The sequence below is a fragment of the Cydia amplana genome, chromosome Z (assembly GCF_948474715.1).
Source record: "Cydia amplana chromosome Z, ilCydAmpl1.1, whole genome shotgun sequence".
Taxonomy (NCBI): domain Eukaryota; kingdom Metazoa; phylum Arthropoda; class Insecta; order Lepidoptera; family Tortricidae; genus Cydia; species Cydia amplana.
Genome location: NC_086096.1, coordinates 25,709,828 through 25,731,660, shown reverse-complemented (window position 1 = coordinate 25,731,660; position 21,833 = coordinate 25,709,828). Strand labels below are relative to the sequence as shown.

The window sequence follows — 21,833 nt, the reverse complement described above, 5'->3', positions numbered from 1 at the left end:
TTATCAGATAAAAATAATTTATTAAATATCTCCGAAATGGAGTTATTTCGAATAATACCGGTGTCTTTGAGAAAGTTACTTAATTTAAGCTCAGGAATGCACGCTTGACATTAACGGACATATAAAAAAAAACAGTGTATATATGTATACCATATGCACACGCCAATCATACAACGGCTTGAATAATCAAAATACAATGCTTGGCTTTACTGTACACCGTAAATGTTGGTGGCCGTAAACCTTGTGTAAAAAGGTTGTTTTTTGCGAATTTACTTACAAATAACTCTTGCATTGCTCTTAAGTGTAGGTACATTAAATAATCAACAAGTTAAACATTGCGCATTATGTTTACAATGTGTTTGAATCGTTTTGGCAAACTTGTTTCATACTTCATTTAAAATTCCATATCATTCGGTCAACTAGCTTATTGTCCTGACATGATAGTTTACGGGCATGATGGATGATGCTGGCAAAGTGCCCATAGTGTCAGGTTACCTCTCGAGATGAGCGTGCACATGTAAGCGTCGTGTGAGAACACGTCGCGGCGAATAAGCTCGCCGAACAGGTGCACCAGGTTGGCGAACTGTTGCCGGTTGCTCGGCGGCGCGTTCGGACTGTCGTCTGCAAAGCATCGACATTTTAAGGCACAGGCTAATAAAACAACAGATTATATAGTTGAACGACAGTAACATGCGGCTAGGTGTGGCGAACGCATCAATAATGCGCAAGTTTGTAAAAAGCGAATGATCCCGCTCGCAAGCATGGCAAAGTATGACTAGCAGCGCGCATGAAGTGGGCGAGCGATTGGCAAATTGCGCGCTAGGCACGCATTCGCCAAATTTGTATACACTTCAAAATTATAAAATAATTAAAGTGAAATTATTTAGATAATTTAGATGAGGTCGTATTTCGTCGCATAATAATTGATTGTCCTAATGTAATGTTACGCATAAATTTCTTTTCGCATAATTTTTCTCCAGCTGAAACAAAGTATTTTCGAAAATATTTTGCATAGGTTGTGTAGAACAGGGTAGGGTAGGTAGTTTCAGCACAATAACAATTATGCGAAATGAGTTTTATGCGTAACATTACATTAGGACAATCAATTATTATGCGACCCAATATAGACGTTTTGGCGAGAAAGTATTTTTGAAAATATTTTTCATAGGTTGTGTAGAACAGGGTAGGGTAGGTAGTTTTAGCACAATAACAATTATGCGAAATGAGTTTTATGCGTAACATTACATTAGGACAATCAATTATTATGCGACCCAATATAGACGTAATTTAGATACCTAGTACAGGCGCGTCGCAGTCTAGGAATCGTAATAAAAGCGTTTGGAATATTGGAGGCCCGTTGTAAAGGCCATTGCCCGACGTAACGGACTCCTTGTCGTCGGACCCTGAAACACGACAACAGATGTTAATAACTGACACAACAATATTTCATTTATCTTCTAATAGTATATAAGAATTCATGAATAGTACATCATTACAGATGCCAGGGTCAGCCGGGAAAGTTGTTTAAGACGGATAGAAATATGAGGCTGGTGATATCTGTGTTGTCCACGAGATAACTAAAAAACTTTGATTTTGGGTCCTGTAACACAGGGTTTCCTAGATCAGGACACAGGGACGTGATTTACTGTATGTCTAAATTTATACAATAAACTTTTTTCATTTGATACAAAATTTTCATTTAAATCTAGTTTTATAAAAATATATTTAAGAACTTTAGGAATACTCTCATTTGTTTCAAGCTTTTTCAGTGAATAAATTAGCTTAATTTTTGTTTCTGCAGTATTTAACATATCTACATACATTTAAGAAAAACTAATATTACATACATAATTAGATTCAATTCACTTTATGCTGCACAGATTTGATAGAAAGATATACGATTAATCATTATTTGTTTCATGAAACACTGCGATTTTTTGCTATCATTACAATTTAAATATATAGTCAGCAGCAGAAGTAGCTACGCGGGCCTAGTGCTCAAAATGATCTACACACGGACTCTACTGTCAAGAGAATAAGGTTCTGTGTAGATTATTCTGAACGTGTTATTCTGCTTAGCTACTTCTGCTGTTGACTGTATATGCCGATTGTCATAAATCTAATACCTTTAAACGAGCAATTCTTGCTTATTTATTTATTTATATATTTATTTCAATGATCTCGGAAACGGCTGTAACGATTTGGTATATGGAGGTTTTCGGGGGCGAAAAATCGATCTAGCTAGGTCTTATCTCTGGGTAAACGCTAATTTTTTAGTTTTTATATGTTTTCCGAGCGAATATCGGTCTCCCAGATATTTCTTAGTAATTTAGGATCATTTTCGCATATTAGCTGCATAAACTGAATCATTTATTTTTAAAACAACCTTCCTGTAGAGTAGAGCGTATATAGTATGTTTTTTTTTAAATTGACGACCGGTCTGGTCTATTGAGTAGTGACCCTGCCTGTGAAGCCGATGGTCCCGGGTTCGAATCCGGTTAGGAAATTTATTTGTGTGATGAACACAAATATTTATTCCTGAGTCATGGAGGTCTCCTATTAATTATAAGTATTTATATCGTCCCCTAGCACCTATAGTAGAAGCTTTGCTTAGTTTGGGGCTAGGTTGATCTGTGTATAAGATGTTCCCTAATATATATATATATATATATATATATATATATATATAAACAAAGTGAGTGAACGATTTTGAAAGATATCTCAAATCATACATTCGTGATAACAGACTCCAAAACGTGATGTTAGGGGCATTTTAGCATATGGATTGCAAGGGCAATGGATCGTCACACAAGAAAGTTGGCCTACGCTGGCAAAACCATAATAGAGTTCAGTAACTGTTGAATATCATGACAGAGGTTACGAGCAAGTGCAATATGACATAATTATGACGTGATGTTTATTCACTGCGCAGCCAAGCAGATAAAAAATACAATTCATCAAGTAAGTGTTCCACAGCGTATAGGATTTATGAAACTTTTAAGCTTAGTTTGTGTGAATGTTTTCATGCAGTGTACGGCAGGTATGTAGGAGCATCATTTAGATAGCTTCTACCCACGATTTCATTCGCGTGAACATTCGTGTGCTCAAATCTTAATGTACAGGATATATTATAAGGCATGTGGCAAGTAATTCGGTCATATTAACATCGTCCATAGTAAAAAAGGCATGATGACACTAACAAAGAATTATAGAAAAACATTTTTCAAAGAAACATATATGTTGATATGATTCTTTAAAAAAATCTGCTTAGACCAAAAACTTTGTAATGATTATAATTGTATTGTCTTACAAAGCATGATTAATTCGCTGTAGCAACTAAATCCTAACTTAAATCAATGAATAGCAATGAATGCGCACACTGACGCATAAAAACGCATTCTTGGCATACTTATAGATACTTAATAATATAGATATTATCTAATAAGTGACAAATCGACTCCATGGGCTCTTCCATTAGCCTCGTGAATGCTTACATAGACTTTCGGATTTCTCCCGGTCACCCCTGTATTCATTTGTAATTACCTATGTTGCCTATGACTATTATTTTTGATATAACTTCTTCTTAATATTGATGACAATGCAATAATTACGCTAATATACATGGAAATGATCTGATGATGCACTGGGAATTAACTAAATGTATGCCCCTCCCCTTGTCATATAAAGTGCCCCCCCACCCCCCCTAGTCCATCAGCTGGCGACGGCGACGCCCTTGTGAAGAGTACTTGATAAAGATGCATAGCAGAGGAAGTACAGTCAGCAATAAAAGTGTAAAAAAAATTGACAGAGAGCTACTTGTTCAGTCTATCTACTAAAATAATTGTCATATACATACTAAGAAAAAGTCACCAAGAGCACTGGAGGCCTTAGTTACTTATTCTTAGTATATGAAATTTATTTCAGTTTATAATTAGTGTAGTTTATAAATATTATATAATTTATAAAGTAGTGTTTCTACTTGAAACAAAAACAAATTAAAATATTTTTTGAAAATAATTTAATTTGTTCTAATACAACAGTCAGTCAGTAACAGTCTCTATCTATTTTGTGACGAGATTATAAAGATTGGTAAATAATTCGCAGACAGAAGATTAACATGGATATGTATACATATGTTGCATCGTAAAGCAGGCAATTGTTAGTGCCTATAATAAATTCGCATAGCATCCTGCTTAACATAAAATAATTGGCATATTCATTCGCTTGCTCGCAAATGCGCAAAATAATAATAACGGTCATATTTAGAGTCTCAAATGACATTCGCAAATATGTACATGAATCATGATAAATACAAAATCTATAATTCCTCATTTAACATAAATTGCACCGCACTCTGATGACCTTGTGTGGAGACACTGGCGTTATGGTCTAAGATCACTGACTTAATATAAAAGAAATAGACACACAAAGCAGAACAAAAACGTCAAGAAATGTGAATCCCAATGACGTTTCGCACCATTTGCATTGATGATAAAAACGCTTACGTAAATTTTGAGTCAAGATAAATGTTTCGTACAGAAAAGAGCTTAATGTCGTAAGCATTAAGTGTCAAATTTGCAAAGATAAGTACCAACACTGTTAAAAATTTTAGTCCGATGGCACTAAACGTAACGTATTTACGTCAAACAACGTCAAACGAGAATAATGAGCGAATGGAGTCACTTTGGTACACTTTAATATGTATTACTGTACAGGAAAACCAATTGAAGTAATAAATAAAACAAATTTAATTTAATCGGGAGCTCAAATAAAATTAATTCGTGGTTCAAATTCAAACAAATTTTTAAATACTAATTTCCTTGAAATAAATTCTACTTATTAAATAACTGTGTATTTAAGATCTACATTTACTCATAGCACGGGTGCACGGGGACATTTAGGTACTGATTGGATTTTTTTTATAAAGTCTAAAAGTATAAAAAAAATCCTGTGGTTGTCACTGTGTTCAGACAGGTTTAGCATTTACAGTTAGTCGATATAAGCCCTTATTGGTGGTGTATATGTCGGAAACAGGGAAATGGGCCGAACACACAAGTGCCGTTTTGCCTTGTTTAAAACTGCATCACCCCTATCTCTTGCTATAATTAAATAGCAGTCCACTTTGCACGTATAGGTTTTCTTGGAAATCTTGAATTTAAACATAATATTATTCCTTATAAATTCCATATAAAATAAAAAAAATATTGACCTCACATCGACTCATTAGATTTTTGTTCCTTGACATCCCTTCTTTGGTACTAACAAATTCATTTATTCAAAACCATAAAATTACCACCAGATTACATAAATTATGTAATGCTATCCAAAGAACTAACCGAAAGAAATACATTCCATCCTTTTTCCTTGTTTTATCATTGTTATTTTTACATATTTTAACGGTACATTTCGTAATTGTTGACAACTTCACATTTGAGCGTTTCAAACAAGACTAAACGAAAAAGTAATGCATGATCTGTATTGACATTACTTTTGTGGGTCCATTTTTGGCGGCTGATTGGGTATCCAGTTCTTTATGCTACATCAATGTCTAAGATACGTTATAAGAAATATATACCCTCATCTGTTATTTATTTAAGATACGAAATAAATGATAGATAATATTCACATTGACACATTTAGTTAAATTGCGTACGGACAGTAATATATTTTTACCTTTTTTTGTTATTTATTTATGTATTATATCAAAAGAAAGCTTTGTTTATATATAATGTAACTGTAATGGTTGCCTTAAGTATTAAAAAGTTGGTTTAATTTAAATATAAAATGAAGATCAGAGAGATTTTTTTACAGCTGACCTACTTCAAGAATCACCTTGCTTAGGTCAGCTGTAAAATTGACTCCACGATACGCTTTGTAATAGTAAGTTTTGCGTTTGGCTAAACGTATATGTACAGATGGTCAAGCAAATCTTGTCAGTAGAAAAAGGCGGCAAATTTGAAAATTTGTAAGCGCGAAGGGATATCGTCCCATAGAAAATTTGAATTTCGTGCCTTTTTCTACTAACAAGATTTGCTTGACCATATACGTGGCAACTGACCGGTGGCGTGTGCATGATGGTCGTGGTGCTGATGCAGCAGCTGCTGCTGCCGCTTGTCGAGCAGCGCGGCGGCGGCCATGGCGCGGTGCTCGCCCCAGCGCGCGCCGCACACGGCCCACTCGCACAGCACGCGCACCACCGCGTACGAACACGCCCACTCCTGCACATCACAGGACACCTTTCAGACTAGCCCGTCTGTTGCAAGCAGATAGAGTAGACAGAGAAACTAGTTGGGTCGAGAGCACCTATGTGTGATGAGCTCTAGCCTTGTAGGTGCTATTTAAATTATTATGGCTTGCTACGGTATTTTACTAGATAGGTATGGGTTTAAATGAACCATCCATACCAATAAGGTTTACTATTGCGTGTTACAAAAACTAGTTGAAGCGATTATAAGGTTTAAACTGTATTCAGGTAAACTTACTGGGTCCTTGATGTCAGTGTCCTTGGAGGGCGGCGTGCAATGAGCGAACACCTCCTTGTAGAGCGTGTCCAGATTATTGTTGGGGTCCACGCGGTCGAAGCAGTGCCGGTCCAAGGCCTCCAGCACGGCCAGCACGCGCGCTACAGATCACGACCGATGCACATTAATAACACGGTACAATAACATCTATCAAAGCAAAAAGTTTATGTTCTGAAAATACCTTGAGAGCTGGTTTGCCATTTATCAGTACACCATTTGCTTTCTGCCTTTTTGCTTCTTGCGGCAATTTTCTGTTCAGCTTCATAAACCTTTAAGGCAAAATAAAAAGCAATCATATTAAAGAGTAAAAGATACAGGACACATTAAGTAATAAACATCCGTTTGTAGATACCATTTTCCTGTGGTCTTCAGTAATTTCAGAGTCCATATGGGGCATAGGCAGAGCGGACGGCGGCAGCGGCAGCAAGTCCAGGGGCGACCCCTGCAGGGATGAACCACAGCCCGACCATACCATAGCCGTGGGACATTCTACGCAAATTATCTGCAAAACTCAATTAAATTAGCATTAGCTTACTCTGTGTATTGTTAGGTATAAGTACAGGTACCTAGCAAAAGCGTGTACCTGTAAGATCGCCGCGAGTTGAATGATGACGTCCCTGTGGTACGGGCAGGTCATGACCTCGCCGAACCCCACTTGGATCGGGTTGAGCGCTGCGGTGATGACCGCCGTTAGAGTGGTTTTCGTATCTCGTATAGGCGAGCCGTTTTCTTCCTTTATAGGTCTACTATATTCCTCCTTTATAGGTCTGTTGTATTCTTCTTTTATAGGTCTATTGTATTCCTCCTTTATGGGCCTATTGTATTCTTCTTTGACGTCAATTCCCTGCGTCGGATTGGGCGTGCCTAAAGGATTGGGTGTACCCAGTGAGTGAGGGTTGGGTGTCCCCAACGAGGAGTGATTGGTACTAAGAGAACCCTGGCTGTGTTCCGCCGGCGTTCCCGAACGCTTCATTTGTGATAACATTGGTTTCAGTTCGTTAATGCCTTGTTCTGTGGCCGGAGACATTGATCTGAGTGGATCTGAAATTAATTTATAGAGTAAAGTACATAGGTAATACGTATATAATGAAACTAGACCGCCTAAAATGTACTACAATTATATTAAAACCTTACCTCCTGATCTGTCTGTGTTTTTCGAAAAAGCCAAAGGTTGGTTGAGTGTGCGTATCGTGCTATCAGACAACACGGAACAGATGGCGGCCGCTTTCTTGGCACAAGTGGTCGCCAGCCGCCTCGACAGGCCTTCGCAGAACACGAACTCGCTCATGTGTTGTAATGCCAATGGAAGAAAAAGCCTACAAAATAATAGTTGGAAAATAAATTTTGCATTTCTGTGATTTACTTTTACGAGTAACTGAAAGGTAGTATGTGTTTAAGGATTTGATAATATGCTTTAAAGAAAAGCTCACCTCAATAGACCATCATCAGCTGCTCTCTTATCAAGCAAGTCAATGATCCATGTGAGGAAGTCGTGTCGGTCTAACAAGCCCTCGTCGAGAAGGTACTTGGCGAGCCGGCAGCAGTAGTTCCACAGTTTCAGGGCTTGCCGCCAGTCCGTGCCTTCTGAGGAGCTCGGCGTAGAGGACCCCAGAGCTGAAACAATTCCAACATAGACAGTTTAACCTATTTGACACAATTAAATTATTTTACTCAATTTGATAGCAATGTGCATGTGTTAAACATTTATTGTTTAGGTTTCTAGTTTGTGTATGCATATGCAAACCTTGAATATTGGAAAATGGGAACATTAAAAAGTCACAAGTTTCCTCACAGCAGTCACAGACAGCAAATTAGGCTTCAGTTTACTTCGAAATTAGTGATGAGCTATTTGGTTTAGAATCTATGGCCCAAACAAATTAATAAAACTACTGATGCTATCCAGAATGTATAAAAAAATGTACATACTGCTCGTATTCCCTGGAGAGTGCATAGAATTAGGTATACTTGAACTATTAGGAGTTGAGCTACCAGGCGGGTTGCCAGAGGAATTATGACTGGGCGTGCCTTGTCCTGTAATAATAAAAAAGTGGATTAGAAACGATATAATTAGACTTTGTTAGTGTACAGTTGTCGGGATAATCACCTGACTGAGACGGCGGCGTCTTGTCGGACACGCTGCCCGAGGCTGCGCACTGGTAGTGTTCTGCTAGCTTTGGTATTTGATCTTTGAGGAATTTAATCAGAGTAGAGGTCCATTCTGTAAGAGATACTCAGAAAGTTAAGCAACTGTCACAAATGAGTGTACACATTAGTAACTATAATATTATAGGTAATGTATGTGTTCAATAGAGAACTTTAAATTCAATGTGCCATGGTCAAACTACAAGCAAAGTCATTGAGTAATTGTAGGGAAAAGGGTTCGCTAAGATTTAATTTACCAGTATTATTCTTAATAAGTGATCATTTAATAATCAATTAGTGGCATAATAATTGAAATGCGCAATATGCATATATTTTTTTGTACTAAATATTGATTAATGCACACTATAATGTATATTCCTATAACGCTTCAAGACTTATTGAGCTTACTGTGTGATTTAGTAAATTTGTGTAATAATGACCTATAAATAATTTATTTACTTATATGTATAAAACTCTACACATTACACGCTTACTGTTAAACATTTCGTAACTGACTGCAGCTATTCAAACATGTAACATTTCAGTCAATATATCATAGATTATTTTTATGCATAGATTAGAAATTTAATTATTTGATTTTTTATCTCAAAACCTAATAAAGCAATGTATATACATAGCATTATATTCTTATCAGATTTTAGGATTGCTGCACTAAGGTAAAAATAGAACAGGTAAAACCTCAAGTATAAACTCGACTAAATGCACTGAAATATTAGGCAAAGTGCATTGGGTGACATAGCAGCTAGCATACACGAGGCTTTGTCACAATAAGTATGGTTTGTGATACTTAAATGACAATCACATAGTGCAAATACTATTATCTGTAAGGTGTGAATACCTACTCTATGTAAGCACATGTATGAAATAAAAAACTTTGATGACCAAGTGAATAAATAATATGACGCCTATGGACGGACAAGAACAGACACTATAGTCAGTGGCGCAGCCGCAGCTACAGAGAGCGCTTCCAGTGGTACTGGGGCCACGGTAGTGCATCTAAACATATTGTTAGGCTAACTCGTAAACTGACTACTATTTACTTAGCGATTCCTCTGACGCTTCCATTTCGGAACATTGGGGATCCAACGCCCAAAAGTGCACCAGTTCTGTTAATATTTTTTTAATGAAATGCTACAATAAAAATATGAATAAACATGATAAAAAGTCCTGAGATAAAATAAACTGTCACCTGGGACACTGCAATAATGAAGTGTTTGGCGTTTTTATGGCTGACTACATGGCATTGTCTACACCTTGAATGATTTTTCTGTCTCTATCTATTATTTGAGATTACATATTTACAGAAATATACCACCAATATAATACCATAAATATGCAGACTAATGATAACAAATGTATAGTAACTTTGTGAATATCTGTGTATAACAGCAAAAAAAATTGTTTGGTCTTAGTCAATAATTTGAGCATGCTATATGTACATATATGTTACTACATACAATACTATGATTCATAAATATATTTTACTTAGGCTTTAGTTTATTATTACATTAATATGTAAAATATAACATATAACATATAAATGTACAACATTGTCAATATATCTTGGAGTTGTGCGGCAGTCGTTACCTGTTGTAGGATCTGGGAGCTGCCTCTTCTTGATCTTGGCTTCCGAAACGGCCACAGTGTATGCGGAGCTAAGTTTAATGAACCATGCTGCTCGTGGCATTGACACTTGGTATTCTGTTAGTGTTATAAATATTTCTTCCTTTTTATTAAAATTTGGTGCCTTTTTGGATAGCTGGGACAGTGGTTTACTTCCTAAATAAACAGAATAAAACAATTATGAAAAATATCAATTATCAAGGGTGAACAGGCACCTTTTGGGCAGGCTCACTCCATCGTAGGTCATATCTTCGCCTCGGCTAGTCTGTGGCCATGAGTAAGCCCATTTATAATATAAATATTTTCCATTAACTACAGTACTGGTTGATATAAAATAAAAATAATGAAGTACCTGCTAAATCCTTAAACCATGCTTCAATTTGGGCTTTGGTCCTAGCCGTGGCTGGCCAGAAGTTATCTTTAGGATTTACTTGTTGTCTTTTCCTGCCACAGTCGGGAAGGGTATTAAGTTCTTCCTTTTTTGACAAAATTCCGGAGAAAAATTGCCCTATCTGTAAATAGAATACATATGTCAATATTAAGTGAAAACTATTGTGGAAGCATGTTCTATCTGATTAATATCTTTTGCATACCTTAGATGCAGAATAGTTAAAATTCCTAGCGGTGCCAAACTCGTCACTAGAATGCGGGGTTGTAGAAAAGCCCTGCTTTACGTTAGTAGAAGTGAGTTCATCTTCTTTTTGTCGAGGTTCTTGCGGATACACGTCGGGCGGGCCTAATCGAGGCCTCTTGAGAGGTCGTTTCTCGTACATGATCCCCATAGTGTCAGGATACAGTGATTGGTCTGCAAATTAAATCATAATAATTATTGTATAGTGTGTAATAATACAAAAGTGAATATGCTAGCAAGGCAAAATGTATGAGCTTGCAGTAGCTTACCTTTCATTTAAATTGAGTTACTTTTTACATGATATCATTATAGTAACCTAACTCGCCGTCCACTACAAATATACAATAACAAAATAAGGTCCTTATTGTAAAAATAGTGTCACATTTTTCAATAACAATATCTAAAAAAACTAAAGCGAAAAGACAAACGTAAATTACATCTCCCGTCAATAGCCTCGATCGTATCTTCCACAGATAAAGAAGAGTAGCCACAAAAAATCATGAAGTTATATTTTTTAAACTGGAGCGAGTTGTCACTTTTTTTGCCATACTAATTTGAACCTTATCACCGAGACAGAAAGTTGTTCGTACCAGACTAGAGAAAACGGTCCACTTGAGATAGAAAAACCCGAGCCCTGTGTCTCACTCGCACATGTTGCCAATGTTATAAAGATACCATTATGGTAGAAATTATATCAATAAACTACTGAATTTAATTACCTTCTTATACAATTTTAGTGCTATATTCAGACTACAGTTCTGATATCTTTTAAGTAATTTGTAAATAATTATGATGCCAATATTATTAACTGATTAAACCAAGCGCATACACAGCAAAAAAAAACTAAATTTTAGTATGGTAGAAGTTGTAGTAACTTTAAATATTAATTGGTATCCCCAACTTGATGACATTTCTTCAAAACACGTGAATGCGAAATTTCTTAAAAATTGTGAAGAAATGTTGTGTTAAAGGTTGTTGGAGTGAAATAATTGCTAATTGTGGAATATTGTTTCACAAGAAAGCCACAATTATTACATTTTACTATAAAAATACAAGACAACATTGTCAAACTCATTAGGGTGTCTATGATGTCGGCACGTTTTGAATCGGTCTCACAGAATTCTTATTAGTTATTATTAACGTAGGTAATGTAAAAGTAAGTTTAACATAATAGGTACCTTATGTCTTTATTTCGGCATGTTTAATTTAAGATTTGTTGTAGAATAATTGAAGGGATGTTTACAAAAACAACATAACTGCTTAGACCGGTTGACACTTTTTTAAGAACATTGTTAATCGTTTCAGGTGTCAACCAGTGTAGTCAGGTATGTTGTTTTTGTAAACATCCCTTCAATTGCCAAAATTTAAAACCAAAGTGCTTAACTCCTTAAACATTACAGACTCTCATTTATACATAATATTTTGTTAGGTGTGTTAAACTCTTTATATGTGTGTTAGATTCTTTATAGGTAGGACACATTTCCGTCAATAGAAAAAAGGCACCAACTTTAAAAAAAACGTCATATTTGTTAAACAGATCTTCAATGACGCTTATACTTAAAAAAAACTGAAGTGGACAAAAGGGAAGCCTATTTACCTTTATGAACATACCATGAGTGAGTGCGAAAGAGGCCGACTACAAATGAAAAAAAAACCTGACCACTTAAAATTTCACTTTATTTAGAAAATGACACACCCTACTGATATATTCCATGTTATCCTAATATCCCACATACAGATATCTTATGGTCACCCTAATTAGAACGAGATGCAGGGCTCTAGTTTGACTTCTCATGTGGACACACTTTTTGGTCAATGTACTCGATCCAGTTTATTAACTCTAAATCCGTGCAAAAAATAAGAACAAACCACAGATAATATATTTTAGGACGCCGATAATGCTTGATGTTCTGTTAAAGCCCTAACACACTATTCTACCGCATCGCGACCTTGGTGCGCCGCACCCATAAGTGAGAGCGAGAAAAAGATATATCTTTCTCGCTCTCACTTACAGGGGCGACGCACAAGGTCGCGGTTCGGTGCGATAGTGTGTTATCACTTTAAGACTGTCTATACCATAGAAGGTAGATAAAATAGCATCCTATAGAAGTGGTCTACGCGTGCCTCCGTGAGGGACAAAACATACGCAATGCGACGCAATGATTGGTCATTTGACATTCATTCATTTGTTGCCCACCATAACAAATAAATTTTTATTTGTTATGGTGGGCAACAAATGAATTCGACCAATCACGGTGGTCAATTTACGGTGGGGAATAAAACAAGATGTGAGACTGTGACAAGGTTAAACAATAATAGCGCTTTCGCTGCTACTCCTACTGAAAGATACATAAGACTATCCCTTTCTGTCAATTTTCCCCACCACTCATGCCCAATCCAGTTATACTATAGCTGGTCAAGCAGATCTTGTCAGTAGAAAAAGGCGGCAAATTTGAAAAATGTAGGCGCGATGATATATCGTCGGTGGACTCGCGTCTCGTGGCGCGGCTCGCGGCTCGTCTCGTGGCTCGCGCGAGAGTCTAAATCGACTATAATAATAAAAAAAAAATTGCCAACTGTCAAAATTAACAATAACAAATGAAAATAATTTTTAAGGTTAAGCAAAACTATTTATCACAAAAAATAATTGATAATGCCACCCAAAAAGCAGCCCGAAAAAGCAAGCAAGGGAGGGAAATCTGGGGGTGATGCAAAAGGTTAGTACAAAAATATTTCGACGCATGAGGTCGAATAGGGACTTATATACAATTTGATTTTCTAATCTGTGATTATTTGACTTTCCTAAATTGCTCCCTTCGGGACATTCCGGCGTCATCACATGGATATGATAGAGAAACTCTCTAAACTCCTAAGAATAAACCAAAAAATAATTATAGGTTCGTGATACATTTTAAAACCATTTTCTTATTGTTTGTAGATTATGTTATTTGTATATAAACCAAATATAAACTCCCCTTCTACCTATAAAGCTACATTATAATGGAAGAGCTTGGTTTACTGAATTAAATAGTTTTATTTTATTTTTATTTATTTGTATGCTGACCACATTTTCAATCTAGTCGTTAACTTATTGCTTTGGTTTTTTATTTATTTTGTCTCATGATGTTCTGAATGATCATGGCATGTAGGAATGTCAATTAAATGATTTATATATGAATATGTATAGTCATCATGTAGTTTAAACCAGCTTCAAGTCTTATTTCATTTGCTATGCTTGATATACATTTTATGTAATACCATTATACTATCAAATATATAAAAATATATACAATATGGTAATTGATTCACAAAGTAGGTATGCAGTTATGCACAGATAAAGGATGTTTAAGAAAAAAAAAGCGGCCAAGTGCGAATCGGACTCGCCTATGAAGGGTGCCGTATTTAGGGGATTTATGACATATTAAAAAAAACTACTTACTAGATCTCATTCAAACCAATTTTCGGTGGAAGTTTGCAAGACCTATACTGTTGAAACTATGTAAGTAGATGTTCATTAAGATTTTCACACAAAAATAGAAAAAAAAAATTTTTTTGGAACTGAAACTCAAAAAATTTTTTTTCATCAAACCCATACGTATCTATGGATAGGTCTTCAAAAATGATATTGAGGTTTCTAATCATTTTTTTCTAAACTGAATAGTTTGCGCGAGAGACTACTTCAAAAGTGGTAAAATGTGTGTGTGTCCACCCCCCTGTAACTTCTAAAATAAGAGAATGATAAAACTAAAAAAATATATGATGTAGATTACCATGCAAACTTCCACCGAAAATTGGTTTGAACGAGATCTAGTAAGTAGTTTTTTTAATACCCCTAAATACGGAACCCTTCACGGGCGAGTCCGACTCGCACTTGGCCGCTTTTTTACCATGTATTTCTTTCTCAAACCGGCTTAGTGGACTTCGGTTTGAACGGTTTTTAGCTTTTGTTGTTGTGTAGATACATTTTTTCATTATTGCATACGTAGTCTTTTTCCACTTCTGATTGCCCCAACCGTCTCGTCGAATTTTGTCTGCGTTCTCCATTCAAGGACTCGTCGCGAAGTGTATCTACATATATTCACGCTGTGTGCTCTTTTTTTCCCAATGTATAGTAGATCCCAAATTCGTAAATTCAGTCTCTTTTTCTCCTGGAAATTGATGAATTTTGTATTCCTTTTGATCAATTTCAGGCTTTTCAACTTTTGGAGCGTCATCATATTCTCGAGGTTCTGAACTTGGGATTTGGATTTTTAGTAAACTTCAGATTGGTATTCTATTTTCCATTAATCATGCCCATTTTCAGTCCACATAAAGATAGAGTATAGAGCCTTGGTGATATTGTATCTCTTTGCCTGATTGTGATTACCTTCTGTAGGGGAGATACGCAGTAGCATTTTGGGTCGAAATTAATAAAAAAAAATAGCTTTTATTTACAGAACAAAGAACAATTGCACATTAAGTATCTCTCTATTATCGCCCATCTTTTGTATTCTTTGTCTGCTTACCCTTCGGCAAAGGCCTCCTCCAACCTTCTCCACTCTCTCCGATCTATTGCCTCTCTACTCCAGGTACGGCCAGCTACCTGCGCGATGTCATCGTCCCATCTCATTAGAGGTTTCTTCGCCTTTCTTTTTTCCCCTCTTGGGTACCATTGGGTGACTCGCTTGCTTCATTTGTCTGTGTCTCGGATGATATGGCCAGCCCACTTCCATTTGAGTCTTTTAATTTTTGTGGCAATGTTTTGGACTTGCGTCCTATTCCTAATTGGGGTGTTTCGTAGCCGGTCAGTCTTGCGTACACCTATCATTCTCCTTTCCATGGCGCGCTGGCAGCATGCTAGCTGGGATGTAGTAGCTTTTGTCAGGGCCCAGTTTTGGCTACCATAGATTAGGACGGGAAGAACACATGTGTTGAATAGTTTACCCTTTGTCTTAGAGTGGAGTTGTTTATCTTTGAAGACTTCTTTCAGGGACCAGTACCTTTTCCACTCATTCACTATTCTTCTCTCTAGTTCTTTCTCTATTGTTTCATCAGGTGATATAATCGGGTCGAAATTAATTAGAGTTTTTATTATAGGTATACCTTTCATCGACTTACTGTCTTACTTTACTCTATAGTTCGTTTTTTTAGCATTAGAAAAAACTTGAAAGAAGGTAAGCGATTTTGACTTGCCATTTAACTGAAAAACACATTTTAAAAATCAATAACTATTACTTATGAAAGCAGAAGACTATAAAAGATCGTATTAGATTCATAATCTATCTTCTATCTATATATCTATATATATAAATGCACGTGTCCTGACTGATTGACTGACTGACTGACTGACTCATCAACGCAGAGCCGAAACTACAAACGCTAGAAAGTTGAAATTTGGACACTAGGTTGCATTTATAAAATGTATAAGAGCTAAGAAGCGATTTTGAGAAATTCAACCCCTAAGGGGGTTAAAAAGGGGATGAAAGTTTGTATGGGGTTCAAGTTTTATTTTGAGCTAGGAAATTGAAACTTCGTAAAAAGATATATTATTAAAATACACGAAAACTAATTTCAGCGTTTTTGAAAATTCATCCCCTAAGGTGGTGAAAAAGGGGTTGAAAGTTTGTATGGATATCAAACATTTTTTTGAGTACGGGACTTTAATCTTTGTACAAAGCCATATTATTAGAAATTAAGAAAAGTAATTTTAGCGTTTTTAAAAATTCATCCCCTAACAGGGTTAAAAAGGGGTTGAACGATGGAATCCATTACAAATTCTTTAAAACTTCTTATAAAGGCATAACATAAGATAGCAAAATAACATTATTTGAATGTTATTAAAATTTCAACCCCTAAGGGGGTTAAAAAGGGGATGAAAGTTTGTCTTGGGGTGCACATTTTATTTTAAGCTAGGACCTTGAAACTTTGTGAAAAGGTATTAAATTATAAAACAAGAAAACTAATTTCAGCATTTTTAAAAATTCGCCCCCTAAGGTGGTGAAAAAGGGGTTGAAAGTTTGTCTGGAGATCAAATATTTTTGAGAGTGCGGGACTTGAATCTTTGTATAAAGCCGTATTATTAGAACTCAAGAAAAATAATTTCAGCGTTTTTAAAAATTCATCCCCCAAGGTGGTGAAAAAGGGGTTGAAAGTTTGTATGGAGATCAAATATTTTTGAGAGTGCGGGACTTGAATCTTTGTATAAAGCCATATTATTAGAACTCAAGAAAAATAATTTCAGCGTTTTTAAAAATTCATCCCCCAAGGTGGTGAAAAAGGGGTTGAAAGTTTGTATGGAGATCAAATATTTTTGATAGTGCAGGACTTGAATCTTTGTACCAAGCCATATTATTAGAACTCAAGAAAAATAATTTCAGCGTTTTTAAAAATTCATCCCCCAAGGTGGTGAAAAAGGGGTTGAAAGTTTGTATGAAGATCAAATGTTTTTGAGAGTGCGGGACTTGAATCTTTGTATAAAGCCATACTATTAGAACTAAAGAAAAATACTTTCAGCGTTTTTAAAAATTCATCCGGCAAGGTAGTGAAAAATGGGTTGAAAGTTTGTATGGAGATCAAATATTTTTGAGAGTGCTTGACTTGAATCTTTGTATAAAGCCATTTTATTAGAACTCAAGAAAAATAATTTCAGCGTTTTTAAAAAGTCATCCCAAAAGGTGGTGAAAAAGGGGTTGAAAGTTTGTATGGAGATCAAATATTTTTGAGAGTGCGGGACTTGAATCTAGCCGTATTATTAGAACTCAAGAAAAATAATTTCAGCGTTTTTAAAAATTGCATCCCCCAAGGTGGTGAAAAAGGGGTTGAAAGTTTGTATGGAGATCAAATATTTTTGAGAGTGCAGGACTTGAATCTTTGTACAAAGCCATATTATTAGAACTCAAGAAAAATAATTTCAGCGTTTTTAAAAATTCATCCCCCAAGGTGGTGAAAAAGGGGTTGAAAGTTTGTATGAAGATCAAATGTTTTTGAGAGTGCAGGACTTGAATCTTTGTATAAAGCCATATTATTAGAACTCAAGAAAAATTCTTTCAGCGTTTTTAAAAATTCATCCTGCAAGGTGGTGAAAAATGGGTTGAAAGTTTGTATGGAGATCAAATATTTTTGAGAGTGCGGGACTTGAATCTTTGTATAAAGCCATATTATTAGAACTTAAGAAAAGTAATTTCAGCGTTTTTTTAAATTCGTCCCTTAAAAGGTTTAAAAAGGGGTTGAAAGATTGTAAAGGGTTTAAATTTTATTTTAAGCTACGAATTTGTAATTTCATAAAAAGTTATTTCATTAAATGAGAAGAAAACTAATTTCAGCGTTTTTCAAAATTCATCCTTTACGGTGGTGAAAAAGGGGTTGAAAATTTGTATGGAGGTCAAACATTTTTTTAAGTACGGGACTTGAATCTTTGTATAATGACATATTTTTAGAATACAAGAAGAGTGTTTTCAGCGTTTTTAAAAATTAATCCCCTAAAAGGGTCCAATAGGGGATGAAAGTTTGTATAGGGTTCAAATTTTATTTAAAGCTAGGAACTTGAAACTTCATGAAAAGTTATTTCATTAAAAGAGAAGAAAACTACTTTTCAGCGTTTTTTAAAATTCATCCCCTGAGGTGGTGAAAAGGGGGTTGAAAGTTTGTATGGAAATCAAATATTTTTGAGAGTGCTGGACTTGAGTCTTTGTACAAAGCCATATTATTGAATACAAGAAAAGTAATTTCAGCGTTTATAAAGATTCATCCCTTAAAACGGTTAAAAACGGTTGAAAGTTTGTATAGGGTTCAAATTTTATTTAAAGCTAGGAACTTGAAACTTCGTAAAAAGGTATTTTATAAAAAGAAAAGAAAACTAATTTCAGAATTTTTGATAATTCATCCCCCAAGGTGGTGAACAAGGGGTTGAAAATTTGTTTGGAGGTCAAACATTTATTTGAGTGCGGGACTTGAATCGCGTTGTATAAAGGAATATTATTAGAATACAAGAAAAGTGATTTCAGCGTTTTTAAAAAATCATCCCCTAAACGGTTTAAAAAGGGGTTGAAAGTTGGTAGAGGGTTCAAATTTTATTTAAAATTAGGAACTTCAAGCTTCGTAAATAGGTAGTTACATACGTAGTAGGTTTTATTACATAGTGGACTTGAAAATCTTCTGGGGATTGAGAGGGATTATATCGAGAACAATTTTATTCAGTTTGGGGCTTGAAACTTCGTAGCCAGGTTGTGAAAGACAAATCTAATAATTAAGTCGTATAATACTTAATTATCCGTCCCTACTGCTATCTTTTGCTGCATAATGTTCTAAGCTAATGTAGAATATATAACCACCAATATACAAATCCACGCGTACGAAGTCGCGGGCAACAGCTAGTTGTTACATATTTACCGTAACTTATTTTTAAAATGTGTTTTTCAATTAAAAGACACATCAAGATTGTTTACCTTATTTCTAATGCTAAAAAAAAACGAACTATAATATAGTTAAACGCTATCTTGCGCTCAATGAAGGCTAGGATAAGCGGGTACCCTTAATTGCTACATTTTTGTAAGACAATTTTAAAGGTTCGTGGTTGTATAAAGTTGCTGCTGAAGCTCGTACGAAAACTTGACTGTTAATTATGTGTTAAGAATTTCAATTTTAAATTTTTATTCATTTACTATTGGTACTTGCAAAATCTATGCTTTTGAAAGACCCTCCTCCCCATTGTGATAATTGGTGAGCTATCTAAACGTGGCCATTTTAAAAGGCAGGATTTTTGGCTCTCTCGACAATGCGCGGCCCCATTTAGACGGATCAAAAACTTGCATGAGATTTTCAATACATTGCGATACTTGGTCTAACGACTGAGTTCATTGTACTCTGTAGTTAGCAATGTATCGCATATTGTAAGGTCTCCCGCCGTGCAAAATGAAACTTTAGATAGATACGGTAAAATGTCGGATAGTTCCGAAAATCGTACATAAATTCAATTATTATATCTCGGCCAGACTATTTATGCTGATTTATGCTCATCGCGCTGCTCCCCGCTCTGCTTTACGCGCTGCCGCGATGTTGCCCGCTCAGGCCACACACTGATTAATCGGGACGCTCCATACCTTCCCTTTAACTCGCGCCAAAAAACGGACAAAATAGGGAGTGGTGGGCATGACGAGTAGCGCGGCCACACTACGTCTCTCCCTACTTCCCATGCCACTCGTCGAGTACATACTATTACATAGGTACTCGACGACTGGCATGGTGTATAGACACCATATAGACACCTATACCTATTTCTCCTTATCTAAAACTTTTATCTTTTGAATACAGAAACTGGCGCGAAAGAGAAAAAAGGTGGGACAGCTGTCAAAGTCAGGCATATATTGTGTGAGAAACAGTCGAAATGTTTGGAAGCTTTAGAAAAAATTAAAGCGGGTCAGAAGTTTCCTGAAGTAGCAGCAGCATATAGCGAGGACAAAGCTCGGTCGGGCGGCGACCTCGGCTGGCAGACGCGCGGCGCTATGGTGGGCCCCTTCCAGGATGCTGCCTTCGCCTTGCCCGTCTCGACCGTCGCTAACCCCGTCTACACTGACCCTCCCATAAAAACTAAATTTGGGTACCACATCATTATGGTAGAAGGAAAAAAATGAGTGACATGGTTTTGGGATTCGAGTACTTTTGGGCGATGCTTTTATTGTTAGTTATGGAAAGGATATGCTGCTTGCAGGAGCAATTTGACGAAGACTATATCGTACTCCCCGAGGCTCCTAGATCTGATGATGTCTCGGACGATTCAAATAACTTAGAAGAGTTTTCTGATACAGAGTAAGTAATCTGTTTTCGTAAAATTGATGTTTAATTCCATTTTGTTAATAAATAAGCATGTTGGTACGTTGTATTATATGTAATTTATTGTCGGCCCAGTAATAATGTATCTTTCGGCAGTAGCCCAAAAGATGAGCTAGATAGGATTTCCTGGATTTCATACGTTTTATTCTAATAATGTTTTTTGAGATTTGAGGAACGTTTAACTAAAACTATTTTTTTAAATTAGAAACGTCTGCAAGCGATAAATGCAAAGTCTTTCCGAAGCGGTGAAATTTTCCTTTAGTTTAAGAGCCAACAGGAGTGGTCATTTCTCCATACAAACGTACTCGACTGTTTCCTCCGTGGGTTTTGAAGCTAGAGGAATGATTTTTTCAACACAGATTAATATTGTCAATATCTGTGTCGGACCGTTTTGCTTTTTTTGATATTTTTGTTTTTTAAGGCGCTAGAGCCCTTCAAAAATGGCCAAAATGGCCTAATTGACTATGCCGCAATGAGAGGCGTGCTATTCAAAACTGATATCAATTAGTCAAAAAAGCAAAACGGTCCGACACAGATAATGTCATTATCATTTAGATTTCCAAATTTGGTTACGATTGGTTAAGTTTTGGAGGAGGAAACAGTCGAGTACGAAACCTCGATTTTTGAGATTTTTACGCAGGATTTTTCGCCCTGTCCTTATCACACTAGTTTTAGGAGCCGCTTTCGTTAGCGAGACGGGTATATTTACCTAAAATATTTAAATCTTAGCTCCTGTTGGCTCTTAAAACGTTATACGTACGCATAAAATGCCTTAGCAATGTCACAAAGAGTTTTTAGCTATCGTAAAAGCAGTATGATCAAATTCTTAGGCTTAGATAGGGTCATGCAAGCAGCCTGTTTCTCTTCCAAATAATTGTATATGTGGTTCATACCGTAAGATATACAATTGATCACGAAAGAATAAGCAAATACTTACAACAGGCTAAAATCTATACCATTTTACTTAGCCGTATCATAAAATAAGAGTCAAAGTATTTTGTTCCAGTTCTCTGAAGGCGAGTTTTCAGCGGCTGTGCCATGCTCGCAAGTAACCATGCTGCTGACACTCTTCTACTTCTGCAATGTTT

General features: G+C 36.1%; 3 protein-coding genes across 6 annotated transcripts in view; 2 read left to right on the top strand and 1 right to left on the bottom strand.

The window, feature by feature from the left end:
* LOC134661673 (mediator of RNA polymerase II transcription subunit 12-like) overlaps positions 1 to 11,390 on the bottom strand; it is a 33,959-nt gene extending 22,569 nt beyond the window's left edge. For all 4 annotated transcript variants that reach the window (XM_063517826.1, XM_063517830.1, XM_063517829.1 and 1 more), the window contains exons 1-15: positions 11,208 to 11,390; positions 10,901 to 11,112; positions 10,660 to 10,819; positions 10,272 to 10,463; positions 8,626 to 8,739; positions 8,448 to 8,552; positions 7,952 to 8,135; positions 7,656 to 7,837; positions 7,105 to 7,562; positions 6,874 to 7,023; positions 6,703 to 6,790; positions 6,483 to 6,622; positions 6,059 to 6,218; positions 1,296 to 1,403; positions 496 to 621 (exon numbers count right to left, since the gene is read on the bottom strand). In XM_063517826.1, the coding sequence (XP_063373896.1) occupies positions 496 to 621; positions 1,296 to 1,403; positions 6,059 to 6,218; positions 6,483 to 6,622; positions 6,703 to 6,790; positions 6,874 to 7,023; positions 7,105 to 7,562; positions 7,656 to 7,837; positions 7,952 to 8,135; positions 8,448 to 8,552; positions 8,626 to 8,739; positions 10,272 to 10,463; positions 10,660 to 10,819; positions 10,901 to 11,112; positions 11,208 to 11,214 (2,386 nt within the window). In that variant the 5' untranslated portion in view covers positions 11,215 to 11,390. The remainder of the gene's footprint in view (positions 1 to 495; positions 622 to 1,295; positions 1,404 to 6,058; positions 6,219 to 6,482; positions 6,623 to 6,702; positions 6,791 to 6,873; positions 7,024 to 7,104; positions 7,563 to 7,655; positions 7,838 to 7,951; positions 8,136 to 8,447; positions 8,553 to 8,625; positions 8,740 to 10,271; positions 10,464 to 10,659; positions 10,820 to 10,900; positions 11,113 to 11,207) is intronic.
* Positions 1 to 21,833, top strand: part of LOC134661674 (GTPase-activating protein) — a 360,962-nt gene that overhangs the window by 113,710 nt on the left and 225,419 nt on the right. The window lies entirely within an intron of this gene.
* On the top strand, positions 13,513 to 20,743 carry LOC134661870 (peptidyl-prolyl cis-trans isomerase NIMA-interacting 4). Its single transcript, XM_063518088.1, has 2 exons — positions 13,513 to 13,655; positions 20,227 to 20,743. The coding sequence occupies exons 1-2, from the start codon at positions 13,592 to 13,594 to the stop codon at positions 20,544 to 20,546; spliced, it is 384 nt and encodes a 127-aa protein (XP_063374158.1). The 5' UTR covers positions 13,513 to 13,591; the 3' UTR covers positions 20,547 to 20,743.